The sequence below is a fragment of the Sapajus apella genome, unplaced genomic scaffold (assembly GCF_009761245.1).
Source record: "Sapajus apella isolate SASKATOON/1434 unplaced genomic scaffold, GSC_monkey_1.0 scaffold115, whole genome shotgun sequence".
NCBI classification, from domain to species: Eukaryota; Metazoa; Chordata; class Mammalia; order Primates; family Cebidae; genus Sapajus; species Sapajus apella.
In genome coordinates, this window is record NW_022437055.1 from 919,735 (window position 1) to 942,567 (window position 22,833).

At 37.3% G+C, this 22,833-nt stretch overlaps 1 protein-coding gene across 5 annotated transcripts in view; it reads right to left on the reverse strand.

Moving 5' to 3' along the window:
- ZNF280C (zinc finger protein 280C) overlaps positions 1-22,833 on the reverse strand; it is a 64,470-nt gene that overhangs the window by 5,525 nt on the left and 36,112 nt on the right. For all 5 annotated transcript variants that reach the window (XM_032260191.1, XM_032260188.1, XM_032260190.1 and 2 more), the window contains 7 exons: positions 21,239-21,396; positions 20,267-20,367; positions 19,352-19,498; positions 12,698-12,829; positions 6,898-7,208; positions 6,289-6,429; positions 1,029-1,091 (listed from right to left, as the gene is read on the reverse strand). In XM_032260191.1, the coding sequence (XP_032116082.1) occupies positions 1,029-1,091; positions 6,289-6,429; positions 6,898-7,208; positions 12,698-12,829; positions 19,352-19,498; positions 20,267-20,367; positions 21,239-21,396 (1,053 nt within the window). The remainder of the gene's footprint in view (positions 1-1,028; positions 1,092-6,288; positions 6,430-6,897; positions 7,209-12,697; positions 12,830-19,351; positions 19,499-20,266; positions 20,368-21,238; positions 21,397-22,833) is intronic.

The window sequence follows — 22,833 nt, forward strand, 5'->3', positions numbered from 1 at the left end:
GGTAACACCTAATATATTTTACTCTTTTCTAATTCCTTGTATTCAGTAATGTTTTAAAAATAACATGAATATGTATTTGGTTTTTTTGGGGGGAATGGAGTTTTGTTCTTTTGTGCAGGCTGGAGTGAAGTGGTATGATTTCGGCTCACTGAAACCTCTGCCCCCCAGGTTCAAGCGATTCTCCTGCCTTAGCTTCCCGAGTAGCTAGAAATTATAGGTGCCTGCCACCACACCCAGCTAATTTTTGTATTTTTAGTAGAGACAGGGTTTTGCTATGTTGGCCACACTGGTCTCCAACTCCTGACCTCAGGTGATGCAACTGCCTTGGCCTCCCAAAGTGCTAGGCTTAACATGAATATGTTTTAAAAATACAATAAAAATTTCCTCTGTGAGCTGTTGGTCCAACATTATCCACATAATTCATTTTGAACATATACACTAACTTATTCAACAAACATTTACCAAGTGCCTCCTATGTGCCAGGTACTATGTGCCAGGCAAACATCTGTCAACATGAGCAAAATAATTAAAAAAGAAAGATGGAGTCAAAATATATCAAAATAGTGTAAAAAATAGATGTTTACTGGATTTTGAGCTAAGTGTGTGTGGTATAACCAATGTTAATTATCAATGCCTTTAGAAATATTTATTGATAAGTTTTTCTGTACAGTAAATAAGTTATGTACTTTAATTCTAAAAACATTAAGAATTATGAAGGCTATATATTGACTTCAAGTATTATAGTGTTTTCATAAACTTACTTCTATTCAAATATGGTCGGAGGACCCTATTTTAGTTATTTTACAATGCAAATGCATGAAAGTTTCATCTTAATGCTTGGCACTACTGACAGTTTAGTCGGAGATGACAGGCTATCCCTCTAACTTTGGTCTAAGGATACAATAAACAGAACTCTATCATGTTCAGTAGGAATCATTTAGATTTCCAGAGTAGGCACTTCAACATCAGGTTTAAAAGTTACTGCAATATTTCAATGAAAAGAATTAAAAAAAAAAATCAATGATTACCTGAGAGTTCCTGAATGCTTCTTGAAAATACAAAACTGTTTACTTGGATGGTTGCTATGAGAGCTGGAGAAACACGAGACAAACAAAATTTTATTAATTTTATTATACAATGCCATATTAATTTTATGACATTTCAAGCCAATGCTTAATGTCTTAGTTTTGAATAAAAGATCATGATCTAAATAATAAGATTCTGTTGGTTATTTCTATAATCTGAATTTTTGTGTCCCCCAGAATTCATGTTAAAATCTTAACCCCCAAAGTGATGGTATTAGGAGGTGGGGCCTTTGGGAGGTGATTAGGTCATGAGGGCAGAGCCCTTATGAGATTAGTGCACTTGTAAGAGAGATCCTAGAGAGCCAGTGTGCCCCTTCCACCATGTGAGGACGCAGTGAGAAGGTGCTGTCTATGAGGAATGGGCCCTCACCCAGACACCGAATCTGCCGGCACCTTGATCGTGGACTTTCCAGCCTCCAGAACTGTGAGAAATAAATTTCTGTTGTTTATAAGCTACCCAGTCTATGGTATTTTGTTACAGCAGCCTGAATGGACGAAGACAGTCATCTCTGTTTAATTCAAGTATTTTACCTTACATTCCACTTTAGGAGAAATGACATATTTCCCTGAGAATTCTCTTAGATTATCAGTACTTCATCATTACTGAAAAAATACTTGAGTTAAAAATGCAAAGAGTGTCAAAGTTTTTTAACTATTAAGAACAATTGAAAAGGTATTTAATAATGTATTTTGCTATGATAGAAATTGTTATAATGATACTAATTATTATTTTTTGTTTCAGAGTCTTGCTCTGTCGCCCAGGCTGGAGAATAATTATTATTTATTACATTTTAATCTTAATATGTTTGGGGATAATCTGAATGATCCTGGAAGTAAACACTACTTGAGCTAAATGCCATTGCTTAATTCAATAAAAACGAAGCATTTAAAGGGTCCTTTGCAATTACCAGGAGAACTTTCAAAGAGAGCAAATTAAAAGCAGAGCTTATGAGTTAAAACAATGCTTCTCCTACACACAGATCAGAAAACCGCTAACCAAACTTCATAGCCAATGGTAATAGCTTTTATGCTTCCCTTTACATTGATAAGGAAAGCTTTCCTGTGTTAGAAAACCAGGCAAGATTAGCCAGGATTAGCCTAGCAGAGTATTACTCAAACTGTGGTCCATGGACCAGCATCATCAGCATTACCTAGGAGCTTGTTAGAAATACAGTTTCAGGCCTCACTACAAACATAGTGAACTAATCTCTGACAGTGGGCCCAGAAATCTGTTTTCCCAAGTTTTCCAGCTGATTCTTATGCAAGCTATTTTGAGAAGCACTAGCCCTTTCTTGTACTGACAGACCCAACACAGCAGGTCAACAGTTACCCTAACACAAGGTAACCATCACCAGCATACTATATATGCATGGGAAAATAAAGATTGTGGCCAGCTATAATTCCAAGAATATATTCTAAGAATAGGAACCATGGTGAATACAAAGAGCTTCTCTCTAAAAGAGGTAACAGAGACACATATGAGGCAGAAGAGGAGAATGTTACAGAACCTAAAGAAAGGAATGATTCCTCTGACTGGCTGTGCTGATCAGATACTTCACAGAGGGTGAAATGGGAGGGAAGGAAAGGGGCATTCTGGAGAATAATCAAGAATAAGAAAAAGCTACTTTAGGTACTGAATATGAAGAACCTATACATTGGGGAACATTGATCAATTCTGGGAGCCTGTCTTCTCACAATAGAGTTGGTATAGGCTGGGAATAAAGGTACTCAACCTCTGAGAAAATGAAGCCTCTGAACATACAGAGCTCAAACCTATGACAAAAGTTCATACCAGGTAGTACTGAGGGTACAACACTATTCAGAGGGAGGTACCTGAAGCAACAAGGGAAACAATGTGCTGTTGAAATAGGGCAAAAGCAAAAGGACCTACGAGGCCATTAGAAGAGCAGAAGCGGAAGCTTTCAGTTCTATATGAGGTTAATGATGAATAAGAGCTCAATATGTGTGATGACAGTTCAGGGCTGGGGATCACCAGAAATTAGGAAAAGGTTAAGAAGGTAACTTTAGGCCAATTGGGAATGTTTGGGTATAGAATGGGGCTGAAGGTTCTACCAGACAGTTGATAAGCCTACAGAAAATGGGAGAGGTGAGGATGGAAGAACACATGGTTTAGGAAATGTCAAAAATATTTTCCAATTTAATCCTCTATAAATTAGGGGCAGAATTAAAGCCTCATTAGGACAGTCAAGTGTTTGGCAGAGAATAAGAGAACATTACTCACAGCAGTGTATTGGGGGAAGGGAACCTTTCTCTAAAGGTTCTGCTTTAGAGAAACTGGGGTATAGGTGCAGAACCACTGTAGTAGTGGAAGAGGCAGATTGGTAAATTGCAGAAGGTGGACTCTCAGGAAGCTAGGATGTATGGTGGCAGATCAAGAGAACTCCAGGGGCTTCAGAAACTTGGGAGAGTAAATCATTCCCAGCTGGTGCTTCATGTTTATGCAAATGATGCCCTGAAACAGACTGAGCTTAAAGGGTACTGAAGTAAAAGTGGTTTGAATCCTAGTTAGAAACAAAGAGTTGGGTCTCAGGGAAGCTCAGCATTGAAATCAGAGGATTTACAGTTGAAAAGTAAAAGATAAAACTTTAAGAATGGTTAGGGTACCAAGAAAGGGATTATAAAGGGGCAAGAACAGTTGAAGGGAGAAAAGATAATTATATAGAGGAGGAGTAGCCAAAAGGAAAGAAGAAAAATGGTGGTAACAGTTCAACAGAAGTTGAGAAGAGTTCTACACGTAAGTGATCAAAAATGTCAAATACTCTGAAGAAGTAATAGAGGAGTAAGAATGAAAATAATGAGTAGATTCAGTGGTTAGGATATGACTGATAACCTTTAAAGAGCAGCTTTAGCTGTGTGTAGGTGGGAGGGGGTGACACTCAAATCACAAAGGGTCAAAAATGACAGGCTAGTAAAGTATAATCTTTACAAATGTTGATAGTAAAAGGAAGACAAGAAAACATGCAAAGTAAAGGCAGATCTCCCTCATCCTCAAAGCATGCCTGAAAATATCAGCAGACACAATGAATGTGGTAGACAGAAAGATGAACTGAAGGTCCAAAATAATGAAATAAGGATCTTGAGGAAATGCAAGAGATGAGGAACAGGGTTAACTTAAAAAAAGTGGGACATGTCTGTTTTCCGAGATTAATATCTGGATGAAGGAAAAAAAAACCTTGAGGCAAGAAAAAGTTAATCTTGAGAAAAACAAAAAGGATGACCTCTGAGTAATTATTAGGCAAAGTTAACAACTGAGGGACTAGAATAAAAAATCTGACAGATGCGGTGGATAAAAACAAAGCGGTATTTTTAAAAGGGCAGGACCAAATTAAAGACCATGAATTCAGAGCTGATTGAATCAAGCAAGATGTGGTGGTCTAGAACTGGGCACAGGGATACATCAAAAAGGATAAAAGATGCCCCACTAATAGGGAACGTGAGCTGGGATTTTTTAAAAAAAAAGGATAAAAGATACAAAGATAGCAAGGCTAAGTAAGCTAAGCATGCCTGAAGATATAAAGGATTTTAGGACAGAAACAAAGCAGCATTCAAAACAGAAGACCTTGAGGGTGTGATTGCCTACAAAATTCAATTGGTACTACTGGACTAGAAAAAAAAGTTCAAGACCCTGAAAGACATGGGGTAATGAGAATTCAAAGTAAGTATTGACTACAATGAGGTAAAATGGGATGGTGTTAAGAAAGGGGATACAACAAAGCAGGGGGTGATGTGAAGTGCTAGCACTAAAGAAATAAAGGTATCATAAGGTCAGGCTGATCACCAAAGGGAAAAAAAAAAACCCTGCAAGCCAGGCTGAAGCCATCAAAAAATGTGGTGGATGAATCCTTCAAAGTGGTAGCTGATTATGAGCAGAAAATAATATAGATGTCTTGTTATAATCTGCAAGAAAACCACTTTTATTGGTTATACCTATTTCTTTTTTAAAAATAGAGACAAGGTCTTGCCATGTTGCCCAGGCTGGTCTCAAACTCCTAGGCTCAAGCAATCCTCTCTCCTTGGCCTCTTAAAATGTTGGGATTACAGGCGTAAGCCATTGTGCCTGGCTAGTTATATCTTATTTATAACTGAAGATAAATGGAACTATCTTAATTAAAATAATCAACTTATATTTATATCTGAACACTTTTTGGTTATTTAAAATAAAATCCATTCTGAAGGAATAAAGCAAGCCCCTAGGAACAAGGTTCAAATCAAATAATGGGGGCTCTAAAGTCTTTCCCTTGTATAGAGTACATCATAGGTGCTCAAATAATATAAGTTGAATCAATGCATGAAAAGGAATTTCAACAGTAGCACCATGATGGGAATATTCCTACAGTCTCATTTCATTGAATGAATGCAAAGATGAATGATCAGAAAGACAAATGGATAGACAGATGGGGAAGACAGAGACAGAATAATGTTCTTAGCATCATTAAAAAGCCAGGAGTCTCTCAAAATGATCACTTTGAAGAGGATAACACTCATGAAATTACATATACAGGGGTCCTTGTATCCATGGGGGATTGGTTCCAGGACCTCCTGCAGATACCCAAATCTGCAGACTCAAGTCTCTGATATAAAATTGCATAGTATTTGCATATAAACTACATATATATTTTATATATATCCCTCTATATACTTTAAATAATCTCTAGATTATTTGTAAGCCTATGATACTTAATAAAATGTAACTGCTATTACATAGTTTTATACTGTATTATTTAGAGAATAATGACAGCGGAAAAGGTTTGTACATGTTCAGTATAGACTTAATTTTTTAAAATACTTTTGATCCACGGTTGTAAATTCTGTAAATCCAGAATTTACAGATGTGGAATGCAAGAGCTGACTATTTATTTGACAAATATACTGAAAACACTTAACAAAAAATAACCACTTTTTGAAAGACATAGAAAAGAAAAAAAGTCCCATAGAAACAACAAATTTCCCTAACAAACTCATTTTAATTTCACCAGTCTAATTGTTCTCAGAGTTTTTGTCCCAGTAATTTTATGAGTTACTATGCTGGAAAATAGTACAAGGAACATCTTAGAAGTTCTCTATTGCTGGACCCTTTTAGTTCCTTGATGAGACAAACTTGCTTCCAATAGGACAACTCTGTTTTCAAAAAACAAATGACCTGAATGGCAATTCTGATTGGCAGTTTACATGTTTAACTTACCTCATCATATGATTTACAAAGGCTTTGTTACAGTTAGTATTATACTTGCAAAAACTGCAGTGGATGTATATAGAAAAGTGGCTTGCAAAATCTTTTATTTTGGAATGACACTCAATGCACTTGTGAATCCCCCGACGACACCTTATGGAGATGGAAAAAAAAAGATAAAAATAGATTATAAAACAAAAATAATAGGAGAAAATCTTAACATTTTATTAACTAAAGCCAAAATGTTTAAATTGATATCTTTAAATAGAAACTCATAATTTCAAAATATGCTTTGAAACAAGCTAGAATAAGTGTAAAAAATTTAACACCAGTTAACATTTCCCTGGAATAAAAAGGATCAAACAAACCAATTAATCTATCATAAGATAAAAGCATAAAATATTAGTATAAAAGATGAAAATTATAGAATAAACACAATGACTCAAGTTCTGCTCAGCAGCTGTAAAAAGTACCTTTTTCTTATTTGCTTGGTCTTTATGCCAGATAAGTGATTACCATGTAAATGTGTAAGAGGGTTCTATGATATGATAAATTATAAAAAATAAACTTTTAATACTTAAGATTAAATTTGTATTGTATATCAGGAATAAAAGATATTACCTTAAGTTCTTCAAAGCTAAGGTCATTTTATTTTTTCTGTTGCGCTGTCGCTTTTGCTTGTAAGAGGGTTTTGCTTTGCATTTAGCTGTACGTCCCCTTGGCTTACTTGTATTAGCTTTACTTGCAGTGGATGTAGTTGCATGAGGCCTACTTGTCTTAGATTTACTGGCATTAGATTTTCTAGGATTTTCAGCAGTTGAGTTTTGAGATGTCGGAGGTGTGACCTGAAGAAAAGAAGTGCCTGGAGTATAACCAGAAGGTGCAGTTGGTAATTTTGACTGGTGAGGTCCAAGTGAAGCTCGAATAGTAACCTATAAAAACAAAGGCAGTATATACTTTTAGAAAATAAACCACATTAGTATCAAAAATATCACTGTAGGCCCTCACATTTACAGTAAACTGGTTTTTGACAAGGGTGCCAAAACATTTCCAATGGGGCAAAGAATAGTCTTGATGAATGCTGCTACAAAAACTGATATCCAAGTGCAAAAGAATGAATTTCAATCCTTACCTATTATATACAAAAATTATCTCAAAATGTATCAAAGACTAAATTTTAACGTGTAAAACTATAAAACTCTTAGAAGAAAATATAGTAGTAAATCCTTGTGAGCATGAGTTAGGCAATGGTTTCTTATATATGACACCAAAAGCACAAGCAACCAAAGAGAAAATCGATGAATAGGCATTTCTTCAAAGAAGATATACAAACAGCCAATAAGCACATGAAAAGATGGTCCACATCAACAGTCATCAGGGAAATGCAAATCAAATCCCAAGTGAGATGTCCCTTCACACCAACCAGCATGGCTATGATAAACAGACAATAACAAGTATTGGCTAGGATGTAGAGAAACGAGAAACCTCATACACTGCTGGTCAAAATGCACAACAGTGTAGTTAGATTGAAAAAGAGTTCAGAAGGCCAGGTGCCATGACTCACGTCTGTAATCCCTGAACTTTGGGAAGCTGAGGTGGGTGGATTACTTGAGGTTGGGAGTTTGAGACCGGCCTGGCCAACATGGTGAAACCCCATTTTAACTAAAAATACAACAAATTAGACAGGCATGGTGGCAGGCGCCTGTAATCCTAGCTATTCGGGAGGCTGAGACAGGAGAATCGCTTGAATCCAGGAAGTGGAGGTTGCAGTAAGCCAAGATCATGCCACTGCACTCCAGCCTGGGCAACAGAGTGAGACTCCATCTCAACAAAACAACAAACAAAAGAAAAACAGGAATTTTCTCAAAATATTAAAGGTAAGAGTTACCATTTGACTCAGGAATCCTACTCAGAGGCATATACTCAAGAGAAATGAAAATATGTACACACAAAAACCTCTACATGAATTTTTATAGCAGCATTATAGCCATAAAGAGGAAACAACCCACATGCCCATCAATAGATGAAAGAATAAATAAAATGTAGATTTTCTATGCAATGGAGTATTACTTAGCCACAAAAAAGAATGAAGTACTCATGATACAATATCAATGAACCTACAAAACATTATGCTAGGCGAAATAAACCAGTCCCTAAAGATGACATATTGTATGATTCCATTTACATAAAATGTCCAGAACAGGAAAATCCATAGAGACTAAAAGCAGATTAAAGTTTGCACAGGGCTAGTGGAGGGGAAACAGAGTGAATGCTAACGCATATGAGTTTCTTTTGAGAATGATAAAAATGTTCTAAAATTTACTGTAGTGATGTTTCCCCAAATATGAATATGCAAAAAGCCATTGAACTGTGAATACTGTAAATGGGTGAATTGTATGATATATGAATTATATCTCAATAAAATGTTATCAAAAAATCACTGCAATACAAAAAGTTAAACATCATTATTTTGAAAATGGCAAGTATAAACTACAATCAGATAAGCCTCCCACTTATTCTAAATGGTCATACCAAGTAAATGAAATTTACCTTGGTATTGACTTACTACTGTAATATCAGTTTTATCTTGATAGCAGTTTTATGTCAACACAGATATTAATGAATATTAGGAGTACAAATTAGATGAATATCAAAAGAACACATCCCATAGCTATTTTATGCTTCAACGTGGTAGCTCACGCCTATAATTCCAGCACTTTGGGAGGCCTACGTGGGTGGACTGCCTGAGTTCAGGAGTTCGAGACCAGCCTGGGCAACACAGCAAAACCTTATCTCTACCAAAAGCAAAAACATTAGCTGGGCACGGTGATGTGCAACTATGGTCCCAAATACTCAGGAGGCTGAGGTGGGAAGATCGCTTGAACCTGGGAGGTGGATGCTGCAGTGGGCTGAGATGGCACCACTGCACTTCAACCTGGGTGACAGAGTAAGACCCTGTCTCAAAAAAAAAAAAAAAACCCACAAAAAACTAAAAAGCTTTCACAAATATAGAGGTCAAAATTTAATACAGAGGTCAGAAATAATAACCCGGGAAAGGCCTGCATTACCCTCTGGTAACTATAAAACAGTTTCAGTAAATGCGACTTCTTCCTGGGGGTCGGGGTCATGATTTCTGCTTCCAAGGTTATGGTGGAGCTTACATCAATTTATCACACAGCATGCTGATTACAATAATGCTCAGAATTTCCTTAGTAATAACTAATACAAACTTTATCATTTACAATTTAGAAAAAGAAAATGTATCTATTGGTTAATAACAGAAAACACAGTCACTCACTAACATTCTCTTTAATTATTTGACTACACTTCCCCCATATACTTGAAGAACAGCTTCTGTGAAGTCCTATGAAATACATGTGGTATCACACAAAAGCACTGGAGCAGAACTTGTTAGCTTGCAAATAGAAAATAAATAAATTTTTTGAAAGCACTGGAGTAGAAGTCAAAAGACCTGAGTTTAAGAATCTTAGTACTACCTCTTCCTAGCTACATGACCTTGAGTAAGGAATTTAGCTTCTCTGAGCCTCTTCATCTCTAATATGGGAATAATACCTGCCTTGTCTATCTCATTGGATCATCACATAGATTAAATAATAAAATGTACGGAAAGGCACACTGAATACTTAATTCTAAAGTGCTATAAGACACACAGTATCATTATTATCAATATTATTATTACTATTGGTATTTTATTAATAAAGGAAGATGTGAGAGGGCTGTACTGCCTAAATTAATATTATGAATGTCTAATATCAATATGGAACAAATGGATTTCAGGGAAGGATGCCAGATGGTTTATCTTACTCTAGATGTTCAGATAATTGTTTTTTTTTTTTTTTTTGAGTCGGAGTTTCGCTCTTGCTACCCAGGCTGAAGTGCAATGGCGCGATCTCGGCTCACCGCAACCTCTGCCTCCTGGGTTCAGGCAATTCTCCTGCCTCAGCCTCCCGAGTAGCCGGGACTACAGGCATGCGCCACCATGCCCAGCTAATTTTTTGTATTTTTAGTAGAGGCGGGGTTTCACCATGTTGACCAGGATGGTCTCGATCTCTTGACCTCGTGATCCACCCGCCTCGGCCTCCCAAAGTGCTGGGATTACAGGCTTGAGTCACCGCGCCCGGCCCCTCAGATAATTGTTTTATATTATTTTTGTTAATTTAAATAACAGACATATTCGCATTCAAAAGTATGTACTTGGCCGGGCGCGGTGGCTCACACCTGTAATCCCAGCACTTTGGGAGGCCGAGGCGGGTGGATCGCGAGGTAAGAGATCGAGACCATCCTGGTCAGCATGGTGAAACCCCGTCTCTACTAAAAATACAAAAAATTAGCTGGGCATGGTGGCGCGTGCTTGTGGTCCCAGCTACTCAGGAAGCTGAGGCAGGGGAATTGCCTGAACCCAGGAGGCAGAGGTTGCGGTGAGCCGAGATCATGCCATTGCACTCCAGCCTGGGTAACAAGAGCGAAACTCCGTCTCAAAAAAAAAAAAAAAAAAAAAAAAAAAAAAAAAAAAAAAAAAAAAAAGTATGTACTTAAGTGACATACAAAGGTTTGAGGATTGTTTCACCTTGGATTATCTATCTCTTCACTGGAGAAAATATTCAAGAGCTAACTTTGTATAAAGAAGTCAGAGGGCCAGGTATGGCGGCTCATGCCTGTAATCCCACACTTTGGGAGGCCGAGGCAGGCAAATCACTTGAGGCCAGAAGGTTGACACCAGCCTGGCCATGTTGCTGAAACCTGGTCTCTATTAAATATACAATTAGCTGGGCATCGTGTTGCACACCTGTAATCCCAACTACTCAGGAGACTGAGGCACGAGAATCATTTGAACCTGGGAGGCGGAGGTTGCAGTGAGCTGAGATCACACCACTGCACTCCAGCCTGCGGGACAGGGCGAGACTCTGTTTCCAAAAAAAAAAAAGAGTCAGAGTATATAAGTATATAAGGCAAACAAGGAGAAGAAAATCTGTGGTCCAATGTGTGCTTGCTAATGAAAAATACCAACGCTATCCAGGAGCAAAACTTGCTTCTCTGAGAGATTAGTAATACCAACTTCAACAAGCCTATAGCATTCAAGGCACCATGACAGATGCTGGGGACACAAAGATAAATTAAATTCCTTATCTTAAACATCTTATAGTCTAGCAACTGAAACAGACATACACACTGACAACTGGAATAGCTTGAAAACAGCCTACAGAATATTGAAACAACCTGCCAACTTAGTCTACAATCTAGCTGCACTAGAAATACCCCTCCAACAAACCATGTCAATCAACTAAAAAAACAATGATTCGAAGTTTTTCTTTACAAGCATTAAGAATGACAAAACCTAAATTAAAGTCTTAATAACAATCAGAGTCAATTTTAATATTATATTCAATAGATAAAACCAGGCAGTAGTTTCTATTATCATACAAAATGTTAAAAATATAGCATATTTAAAACTCACTTTTGGGGTGTACATGATATTTTAATACAAGCATATAATATGTAATGATCAAATCAGGGTAATTGGGGTATGCAGCACCTCAAGCATGTATCATTTATTTGTGTTAGGAACATTCCAATCCCACTTTTTTAGTTATTTTGAAATATACAATAAATTATTGTTAACTATAGTTGCCCTAGTGAGCTACCTAACACTAGACCTTATTCCTTCTATCCATAATAATTAAAAATACACTGTTGGTGGGAGTGTAAATTAGTTCAACCATTGTGGAAGACAGTGTGGCGATTCCTCAAGGATCTAGAAATAGAAATTCCATTTGACCCAGCAATCCCATTACTGGGTATATAACCAAAGGATTATAAATCATTCTATTATAAAGGCACATGCACGTGTATGTTCACTGCAACACTGTCTACAATAGCAAATACCTGGAACCCAACCCAAATGCCCATTGATGATAGACTGGACAAGGAAAATGTGGCACATATACACCATGGAATACTATGCAGTCATAAAAAATGATGAGTTCGTGTCCTTTGTAGGGACATGGATTAATCTGGAAACCATCATTCTCAGCAAACTGACACAAGAACAGAAAATCAAACACCGCATGTTCTCACTCATAGGCGGGTGTTGAACAATGAGAACACATGGACACAGGGACGGGAGCACCACACACCGGGGTCTGTTGGGGGGGAATAGGTGAGGGACAGCGGAGGGTAGGGAGGTTGGGGAGGGATAACATGGGGAGAAACGCCAGATACACACGATGAGGGGATGGAGGCAGCAAACCACATAGTTATGTATGTACCTATGCAACAATCCTGCATGATCTGCACATGTACCCCAGAACCTAAAGTACAATAAAATATATATAAATAAATAAAACAAAAATAAAAAACTGATAGAATGTGCAAAAAACCACCGAACCCCCCGTGAACTCACTTTTGTTCCAGGAGGCAATCCTTCTAGTTCCTTAGGCTTTATAAATGTACGATGCTGTGCCTTATGTTCAGCTTTTTCCTTGCTGGTCAAAAATTGTAGTCTGCATTTTGGGCAACGGTGAACTCCTTTTTTCTGTTTACAGAAAATATTAGATAATAATAACTTTTACCACCACAAATCCTAGGACCTGAAATTGCTCTTAATTCTAAAATCTACAGTAAATTTACAACCAGAATTTTAGCATCTCCCATCACAGAAAATCCAAAATTATTATTTTACTTAAAAGTACTCCTTGCATTAGCTGAGTTTCAAAAGCATTAGTTACCATATAAGCATAAAACATAAAAACTATATAATTAGGTTTTAATTAGAAAATTTCTATACTGATAGTAGAGGCATAAATAAGAACGGATCCCAATCTGTTGTTTGAGAAACCCCTAAGTCCCCCCTCAAACCTAGTCCCATTATTTTACCAATGGGAAATAGGACCCAAGAGAATTTTAAGTCACTTGCCCATAGCTGGTTACTGTTCTTTCTACTATACATTATCAATTGCAATCTTTATGCATATGCTCTTGTTGATTAAAATATATTTTATATTTATTATAAATTTAGAACATACAAATACAAAAGAATGCTTTCTTTAAAGATATATCTCCACGAGTTCATCATTTTCATATAAAATACAAACAGTCATTTAGGAAAACCAAATGAGGTAACGTGTGTGAAAGTACCTAGTACAGTTACTGATGCACAGAAGACATTTGCTGAATAAAATTTCTTTACAAAGTTCAAAGCAATATATAAAGATAAGGCATTTGCATTACTATTTCAGTATCATCTTCAGACTATTATAGAAATGTGGTGCACTGGATCATACCATAGGTACAATAAACATAAACAGATTTACTTGTAGGTGCTCAAGAGAGAGGGGGAAAGAAAACCCAGTTAAGTAACAGCAAATTAAGATGATAGAATATTCATTCCCCCAGAATATAGTTCCCACAAATTTTTTCTCTACCTCTACCTACACCTCGTCCAGTTTCATGTCTTTAAATAGCATCCACCCACTGCATACTTGACACCTCTTGATGTCTAATAGGTATTTCAAATCAACATGGACAAAAAAATTGAACTCTAGATTCCCCCTCATTCATTCTGAGTGGGAAGGGTGCAAAATCTGTTCCTTCCCTACTCCTCCCAGTATCTCAGTATATGGGAAGTAAGTTCTTACAGCTGCTCAGGACAAAAAATGCTTGGTCACTCTTAACTCTTCTCTTTCTCTTACATCCCACATTCAACAAATTAGTAAAACCTGTCAGTGATACCTTAAAAAAATTTATAATCTTTCCATTTCTCATCACCTCCAATCACTGATACCATACTTGTCTAAGCCACTTACGAGGACCCTTGCAATAGCCTCCTATCTTCTCCCTATTTCCACCCTTTCTCCCTCTACAGTCTATTCTTCCCATAGCTGTCACAGTGATCTTTTAAACCCTCCACTGGCTTTCCATAACACTCCAGAATCCTGACTCTGGCTTTCAAGTCCTCATATGATCTGGCTTGCATTCTATTGCTACAACCTCATCTCCTACTTTTCCTCTCACTTGTTTACTGTACTCCAGCCACACTGGCCTCCTTGTTTTGCCTTGAATATCCTAGGTATATGTTCATATCATTACCTACTTACTGTTCCCTCTACCCGGAACATTCTCTCCCAGATAGCCACATGACTTACTCTCTTATTTCCTTTGGAGAAGCCCTCTTTGACACCATTTAAAAAAACAACCAGAAACCCCTCCTTCATCTGAGCCCTGGCACTCCCTATCTACCTATATTTTCTTCCAATGGTACTTACCATCAGATGGCACACAAGTATATTCTGACATCACACACACACACACACACACACACACACACACACACACACACACTCCTTCTCTACCATGATGCACATTTTAGAGAGTACAAACCTTGCTCTGCTTAATCCTGTAGGCACTCAGGATTAAGCACTCAAGTATTCGTTAAGAAATAAAATGAGGCAAACAGCAAGAGACTGACAGAGTACAAATGAGCAGCAGGTACAATTTAACTAGTTTAAAGTGTTTGCCATTTCATTCAATGAGCATTTATTTGTTCAGAGCCCCAAGATGGGAGACAATAATCTATTAGTCCTAAGTTGGACTCAAGTCCTGCATATCTCTCTTACGCATGTATGCTTGCATTGTGCTAATAATCACAATGATGATGCTTTTTTTTCCCTTTGAGAAAGAGTTTTGCTTTTGTTGCCCAGGCTGGAGTGCAATGGTGTGACCTTGGCTCACTGCAACCTCCGCCTCCCAGGTCCAAGCAGTTCTCCTGCCTCAGTCTCCCAAGTAGCTGGGACTACAGGTGCCCACCACACCTGGCTAATTTTGTATTTTTAGTAGAGACAGGGTTTCACCATTTGGCCAGACTGGTCTCAAACTCCTGACCTCAAGTGATCCATTCGCCTTGGCCTCCCAAAGTGCTGGAATTACAGGTGTGAGTCATAGTGATAGTGCTCAGCGGATACATTTTTAAAATAAAGTAACGTTTAACCAAATAAACAGTAACTTGTTCCAAGGGTACAGAAAAGTTGTGGGTTGAACTTCTTGATATGCATACTATATGGTTTTGGGTGATTTGAGGGATTTTTTTTTTTTTTTTTTGAGACGGAGTTTCGCTCTTGTTACCCAGGCTGAAGTGCAATGGCGCGATCTCGGCTCACCGCAACCTCCGCCTCCTGGGTTCAGGCAATTCTCCTGCCTCAGCCTCCTGAGTAGCTGGGATTACAGGCACACGCCACCATGCCCAGCTAATTTTTTGTATTTTTTTAGTAGAGACGGGGTTTCACCATGTTGACCAGGATGGTCTCGATCTCTTGACCTCGAGATCCACCCGCCTCGGCCTCCCAAAGTGCTGGGATTACAGGCTTGAGCCACCGTGCCCGGCTGGATTTTTTTTTTTTTTTTGAGACACACTCGAGTCTTACTCTGTCACCTAGGCTGGAGTGCAGTGGCATGATCTCAGCTCACTGCAACCTCCGCCTCCCGGGTACAAGCGATTTTCCTGCCTTAGCCTCCTGAGTAGCTGGGATTATAGGCATGCACCACCACATCCAGCTAATTTTTGTATTTTTAGTACAGACAAGGTTTCATCATTCTGGCCAGGCTGATGTTGAACTCCTGACCTATGGTGATCCGCCTGCTTCGGCCTCCCAAAGTGCTGGGATTACAGGCATGAGCCACTGCGCCTGGCCAATTTGAGGGATTTTCAAGGGTAACTAGCTGTAATTTCTGCTTTTAGACTTAATGTTAGTGTGGAATATGAGTCTGCAGTGAAAGCTTGGGCTATAAACCAATTTTTGGTTCCATCATTTATTAGGGAATGTGACATTGAGCAAATTACTTACTTTCTATAAAGCTTTGTTTCCTCATCTATAAAATGGAAACAATCATATACCTGCCTCATAGGGTGGCTATAAAGATAAAACAAGATAATGCATGTAAAAGCACCAGTGGCTGTCAAATGGTAAGTGATTAGTGTATGTTAACTGCTTATTGTTATTATTAAAGAGCTAATGAAGATACTTAACACATCTGGAGTCTTTCATCCTTTGTTAAAAACTGTATAAACTGCGTTGCTAACTCCAAAATCACTCAAGACATAGTAATATATTATTCTTAGGAAAAAGTTGCAATCAAAGTGTTCAAAAATAAACCACAGAGTCAATAATTCTTATTATATAAAATTGCACTAATAATGCCATCTCATCTATAAGTTTATAATATTGCTCAGCTCAGGTTTTGAGTCTTTTGGCCATCTATGAACAAGGAAGCAGGTCCTCACCAGACACTAAACTGCTGGTGCCCTGATCTTGGACTTTACAGCTTGCAGAACAGGGAGAAGTAAATGCTTGCTGCTTAAGGTTCCCAGTCTATAATAGTAATGTTATAGCAGCTCAAACGGACTAAGCACCTGTGGCACCTCGGTGGTTCCAAAGACTACTCCCAGATTTGATGATTCAGCAGAAGGATAGATAGGACTTAGACACTGTTATACTCACAGCTATGTTTTATTACAGTGTAAGGGTACAGAGTAGGATTAATAAAGGAAATAGTATATTGGATAGCTTCTAGAGGATTACCAGGCACCAACTTCTAAGAGCTCTATTCCAATGGAGTCACATAGAACACACTTAATCCCTCACAATGTACTGCAGCAACATATATAAAGTGTTGCTTGACAGGAAAGCTCTCGAGTCTAAGAGCTTAGGGTTTTTTATGCGGTAAGTCACCAAATCTTCAGGTGACTCCCCCCCCCACCGCAAGAAAAACAAGTGGTCACCAAAAAAATCGTATTGTTTGTGCAAATTTTCTTGACAAACTGGTACAACATGGCGCAAGGTTCCAGGCATGTAAACCACTCTTATCAGTTAATAACACAGAGAACATTCTAGGAGCTTAATATCCAAGATTTAGCCAAGGGCCAGTTATACTAGCAGGCACTTCTGAAATTGTGCAATATTTGAGCAACCCAGACCTGTTGGGTAACTCTTTCCAGTACATATGGCAACTAAGGCATACAACTTAGGGTATGAAGAATGACCACAGATCAGATAAACCACTTATGAGAAACAACTCACATAGTGGATTCACCTATGTCTTTCTTACCTTTCTAAGCATGTTATCACTCCCTCCAAATCTACATCTCTATCACTATGGAGCTTAGTATAAAGCAAGGGGAAATAATTATGTTAAAAGACCCAAAATTAGATAATCAGAGATAATGCTTTATGTTCCCTTTTTCTTTTCAAAATCAAAGGCCAAAAAATGAAATACAAGCACCAAGAACAGTGTTTCCCAAATTCTATACCTCAAGAAATGTTAGTAGGTATTATGCAAATAAAGGGCTCAAAGGTTAAAAATGTTTGAGGACCATCCCTGTACTGTGTCCCTTGCTTGGAGATTTACAACATCTATTAGCATATTAAAAGCTCTGATGAAGATCCTTTAAAACAAAAAAAATTAATAAGTTTGGCTGTCCCATCAGCCTAGTGAGGAAGTTTATTTAGCTGATTGGCTTGCTTTTCATGTGATATGCTGAGTAGTTAAGTGGGAGGAGGCTTTGAAATATAAATGGGCTGGTTTAGCTTATAACTTCACCACTTACTACTGCTTGACATTGGGCATGTCACAGCCTCTCTAGGTCTGGGTTTTTGCATCTGTAAGATGCCAGTAATATCCTATGTTTACTTCATAGTTTTATTGTAAGGAAGGATTAGGCGATGTTACATATATTAAAGACTCAATAAATGTTAGTTATTAATTCTTAAAAATAAAATAAAATAAAAAAAAATAAAAGCTCTGAAAAGTCCTGTTGTTAAAAATAAACAAAAAACACCCCTATGAACTTCGTAAATCCAGCCTTTCACAAAATTTCTTCTACCAGGAACAAGTTAAGAGGGGAACACTTATTAACATCAGAGGGAACAGTGTTGGGAAAACCCTAGAAAGATACTGCCAAAGGTTTTCAAGGGTGAGGTGGCCTACCAGGATGAAAAAAAGAAAAAAGAGACACTAGTACCATCCAAGTTATAACACAGGTAATCTGAATGTATTTGGAAATTCTATTTTTATGATTTTTTCCCCAATTAACAAGTTGATTTCATGATCATCCAATGACTAGAACCAAGGGCCACGTTAGTGTCAGTACTGAATGAACTTGCTGAGACAATGCAATCAATACTACAAAATGTAATGAGGTGATCAGGAGGTAAAGCTTGATTACATGACCAGATTTAGTAAATCCATTGACTTCTGATTTTGGCAAAGGTATTATGGCTGTTTCAAACACTCAAGAATAGGCCCACCGTTTCATCAAAGTTTTCAGTCCACAGGACGCTCTAATTGTTTGAGGAAAAGAAGCAGTAAGCATAAAATCAGAATTCAAGGGAAAGATGAAAGCATCAATACTGGTATCCCAGAAATTATATAGGAGAACCGGCAAAAGTCACAAAGGAAATAAGTTACAAACTAAATATAGTCCTCTGGTATAGTTCATATATCTGGTTGTAAGTGTTCTTGCTGTTTCCTTTTACTGGCTGCTACAAAAGCTAATTCTGGGTCATAGATGACAACCACGTCTCATAATAAAAAATGGGCTAGAAAGTGGAACTAAGATTTCTAGAGAAAGAGGAAAACACAAGGTTATGAGTCCTTAATCTTATGTTCCTCCATTCAAACTTACTCTTTTTCCTGCTCTTGATAAGCACCTTCAAAATCAGTTCCACCATCCTTAAGTCCTGAAATAACTAACCTAAATATTTCACGAATCTTCTGTTTTTTTCCTCCACTTTGGGGTTCCTATTTCTAGCTATCTTTCAGAACTTTTACTATTTATGATTCTCAGTGTCACCAGAAAGCAAGCAAGGAAAAGAAGTGAGTTTCACAAGTAATTCAGCATAAATTATAAATTGTGTCATTCAGAACAACTTTGCTTTCTGTCCAGAATAAATCTAACCAATGTTCTAAGTTATAGATAGATATAGATGTAGCTATAGATCTATACATACAGATCTTTATCTTTTCACTAAGACAACATGAATAAATAAGAACTGCTTAATCTCACCTGATGCTTCATGTAATGATTCATGTAGGGCGTTGCCATTTTACTAACTTTGAGGCAGAATGGACATAGCAAGTTCTTAGTGTTTTCATGGGCTGCTCTAAAATGAGCTTCTACATCAGAAAATGTTGATGATCTAAACTGGCAAACCTAGAAATATAAAGAAGGCTTAGTTTAACTTGAAATTTTATAACATCTTGTAATTACATCAAAGTAGCAATAACGGGTCATTTGTTTGAAAGGACATTATGTACTACTAGTCCAGCTCTGCTGCCTATACAATCAAGAATCGTATTACCGCAAATAATAAAGATTACCTTTGAAAGACATCTTTCAAAGTTTAGGCATATATTCCAAAACACAGCAAGACTCTCTTGTTTTCAAATCTACCATCCTCTATCTTGTGAATTTTCAAGCTCTGCCAAGTTTTGTTTTAAAAAGCTTTTCCTGCTATATATAAAACAGTATTCTCTTCTTTAGATTTTAAATAGCATCCATACTATGCCAGTGTCAATTTATCTTTATCTCACTTTCTTATTACTGGAAGCCACTTCAAATTCTGCAACACTGATCTCAAAGTGTTTAATTTGATTTTCTATAACTAAGAGATTTTCCCATCTCTCTGGCATATCTATAATCTTCCCTATATGATAACCCACATATTTGTCTTTCTCTAGCAGGGCATTTCCTCATCTAGTGCAGGGGTCAGCAAACTACAACCCACAGACAAAAAAAGCTAGTCCACCCCCTTACATATAATGCATAAGTTAAACCCAAGGGGGTTCCCACTAATGAAGAGGGTCTTCAATTTTAGCATAGTAACTAATTTTATTTAAATGGTTTTAACAAATCAAAAGAATACTATTACATAGCACATGAAAATTAAACAAACACTTAACTACACAATAAAATGTGTACCTGGCAAACATATGGCATTTCACCAGGTTTATGAGTGTCCTTCATATGTTGTAAAAGAATATGCTCTGTTTCAAATGATAATTCACAGATTTTGCAAATAGCTGAAAGTGGGAACAAAAACACATTATACCATTTAAGGATGTATATAAAAAAAGATTCATTCTGTACATCCATAACAACAAGTACTAATAACAGTAGAAGTAACAGTGATGTGGTTCTAACAATTCTATAGCTGTTAACTCTGTAATGCTGTTCCAAGGACATGACTTATATTAGCATATTTAATTCTTACATCACCGAAGAAGGTACTGTTATTTTTATTCCCATTCTTCAGATGAGGAACCAGAAGCACAGAAAAATTAAGTAACTTGCTTGAGATCTCACAGCTATAGTAAGAGGCAAAGCTGGAATCTGAACCAAATCTATCGGCTTCTCAGGCTCTAAATCTTAACATTGTAGTTACTTTTTGTCTAAAGTGTAAATCAAGACCATTGATTTCAAATTTGAAAACCATGGAATTTGGGTGTTCTAATTTAGTCCTCTACATACAATGCATGCATCATGCCAAGGAAATTTCCACTAATGAATTGTTTATAAGAAGGATTTCAATTTTAACAATTTTTTTTTTCTTTTTTTAGAGACAGGGTCTTGGCTATGTTGCCCAGGCTGAAGTGCAGTTGCTAGCCACAGCTGTAATTGATCATAGCATTCTACAGTGCTGAACTTGTGGGCTCAAGTAATCCTCCTGCCTCAGCCTTCTCAGTAGCTGGGAGTATAGGCATGCACCATCACTGAGCCTGGCTTTAGCAACACATTTCATCTAAATTTATAAAAGTTGTAATTTTTTTTTTCAATTTTGCCCTCAAATTACAAACTCTAATTCTTATTATTTTTTCCTCTCAGAATTTTAAAGATTTCCTCACAGTTCAGATGATCAATAATATTCAGGACTCCAAAGAAACTTTCACTTACTCGAAAACTCATGGGGAGTGTGTGTACTCTCGATGTGGCACTGCAGTTGGAAGGGTGTGGGATACTGCCGGTAACAGTGCTGGCAGGTGGTGTGGTTTTCCCAGCTTTCATTGTTCTGCTTCTCAAGTTCCAAGTGATGTTTCATGTGGTTCATAAACCTATAAACGATTGCCAACGAGAGCAAAAATTCAGACTTATAACCAAAGAAAAGCCTCGCAAATAAGTCTCTGAACCTAAATTTTTAAAATGTAATTTTATGACGCAACATAACACCTCCAAGGCCTGAAAGCCCTCTAGAAAAGTGTGTACTTTAAATAATTTACTTTCATTAAGTGGCTCAGTAAGGTATTTTTTCATCTGTTTTTAAAATAATCCATTAATATATTACTATGAAACATCACTAATTTGCTGTAATGTTTTATCATTATTTTAGATTAAAAGGTTTTTTATAGCAAATAAAAATAGCAGGCTTCTTTTCCATATATGAAATACTATTTATATTTTAAAATAAAATACTGAAAGGATGGAAACCCTATCACTAAAAGCAGCTACAGTGAAGAGACAAATCTTTGAAAGCTTTGAAATCAGCTGCTCAAAAGACAAACTGCTGGTATATTCTTATTTGTGTCTTGGTTTCTAAATGCATGCAATAGCAATTTTAATGCCTATAATTACGATAACCTTTTGTTTTATCTAATTATATTGGCTTACTGTTAGCACAAACTATTTTTCTTAGCAGGCTGTGCCCTTTGTAGCACTATTTTTCAGTTTTACATTCTGCTATTTTAGCTTCTCTAAAAGGCTTCTGAAGAGAAGGAACTATGATGTTCAATGGCAGGGAGTACAATATAAATGGGCATACCTTTTTCAAAGAGCTTACTAAAGCTTTTTGCTGAATTTCAAAGTTATTCAATTCAAACAACACTTTTAACACTGGGTCAACTATTTACAATTATGAATCACTAAAGAAAATAATCTTGAAATGACGTAATAATGTCATCACCTAGATAGCAATCATTGTGAAGGTTTGGGCATTTATCTCTTTTTCCCACCTCCAAAACTCTCTTTCGTTTTGGTAAATGTCTGCAATGTATTTTAAAATGGAAAAATTTGAGCTTTAAATAAGGTTAGTATGGAGGAGGTCATGCTGCATAGTGGTTCTTCTTATGACATGAAGAAAAGTAAGATTCAAAGTCAGCTAGAAAATCCCAGTTCAGTGATAAGTGTAGGGAAAAAAAGTAATTTCTCCCTAAATCAAAATACATTTTGTCTTTTCTTTTTTGAGATGGAGTTTCGCTCTTGTTGCTCAGGCTGGAGTGCAATGGCATGATCTCAGCTCACCGCAACCTCTGCCTCCTGGGTTCAGGCAATTCTCCTGCCTCAGCCTCCTGAGTAGCTGGGATTACAAGCACGCGCCACCATGCCCAGCTAATTTTTTGTATTTTTAGTAGAGATGGGGTTTCACCATGTTGACCAGGATGGTCTCGATCTCTTGACCTCGTGATCCACCCGCCTCAGCCTCCTAAAGTGCTGGGATTACAGGCGTGAGCCACCGCGCCTGGCCACGTTTTGTCTTTTCTTACGCTATCTCAAAA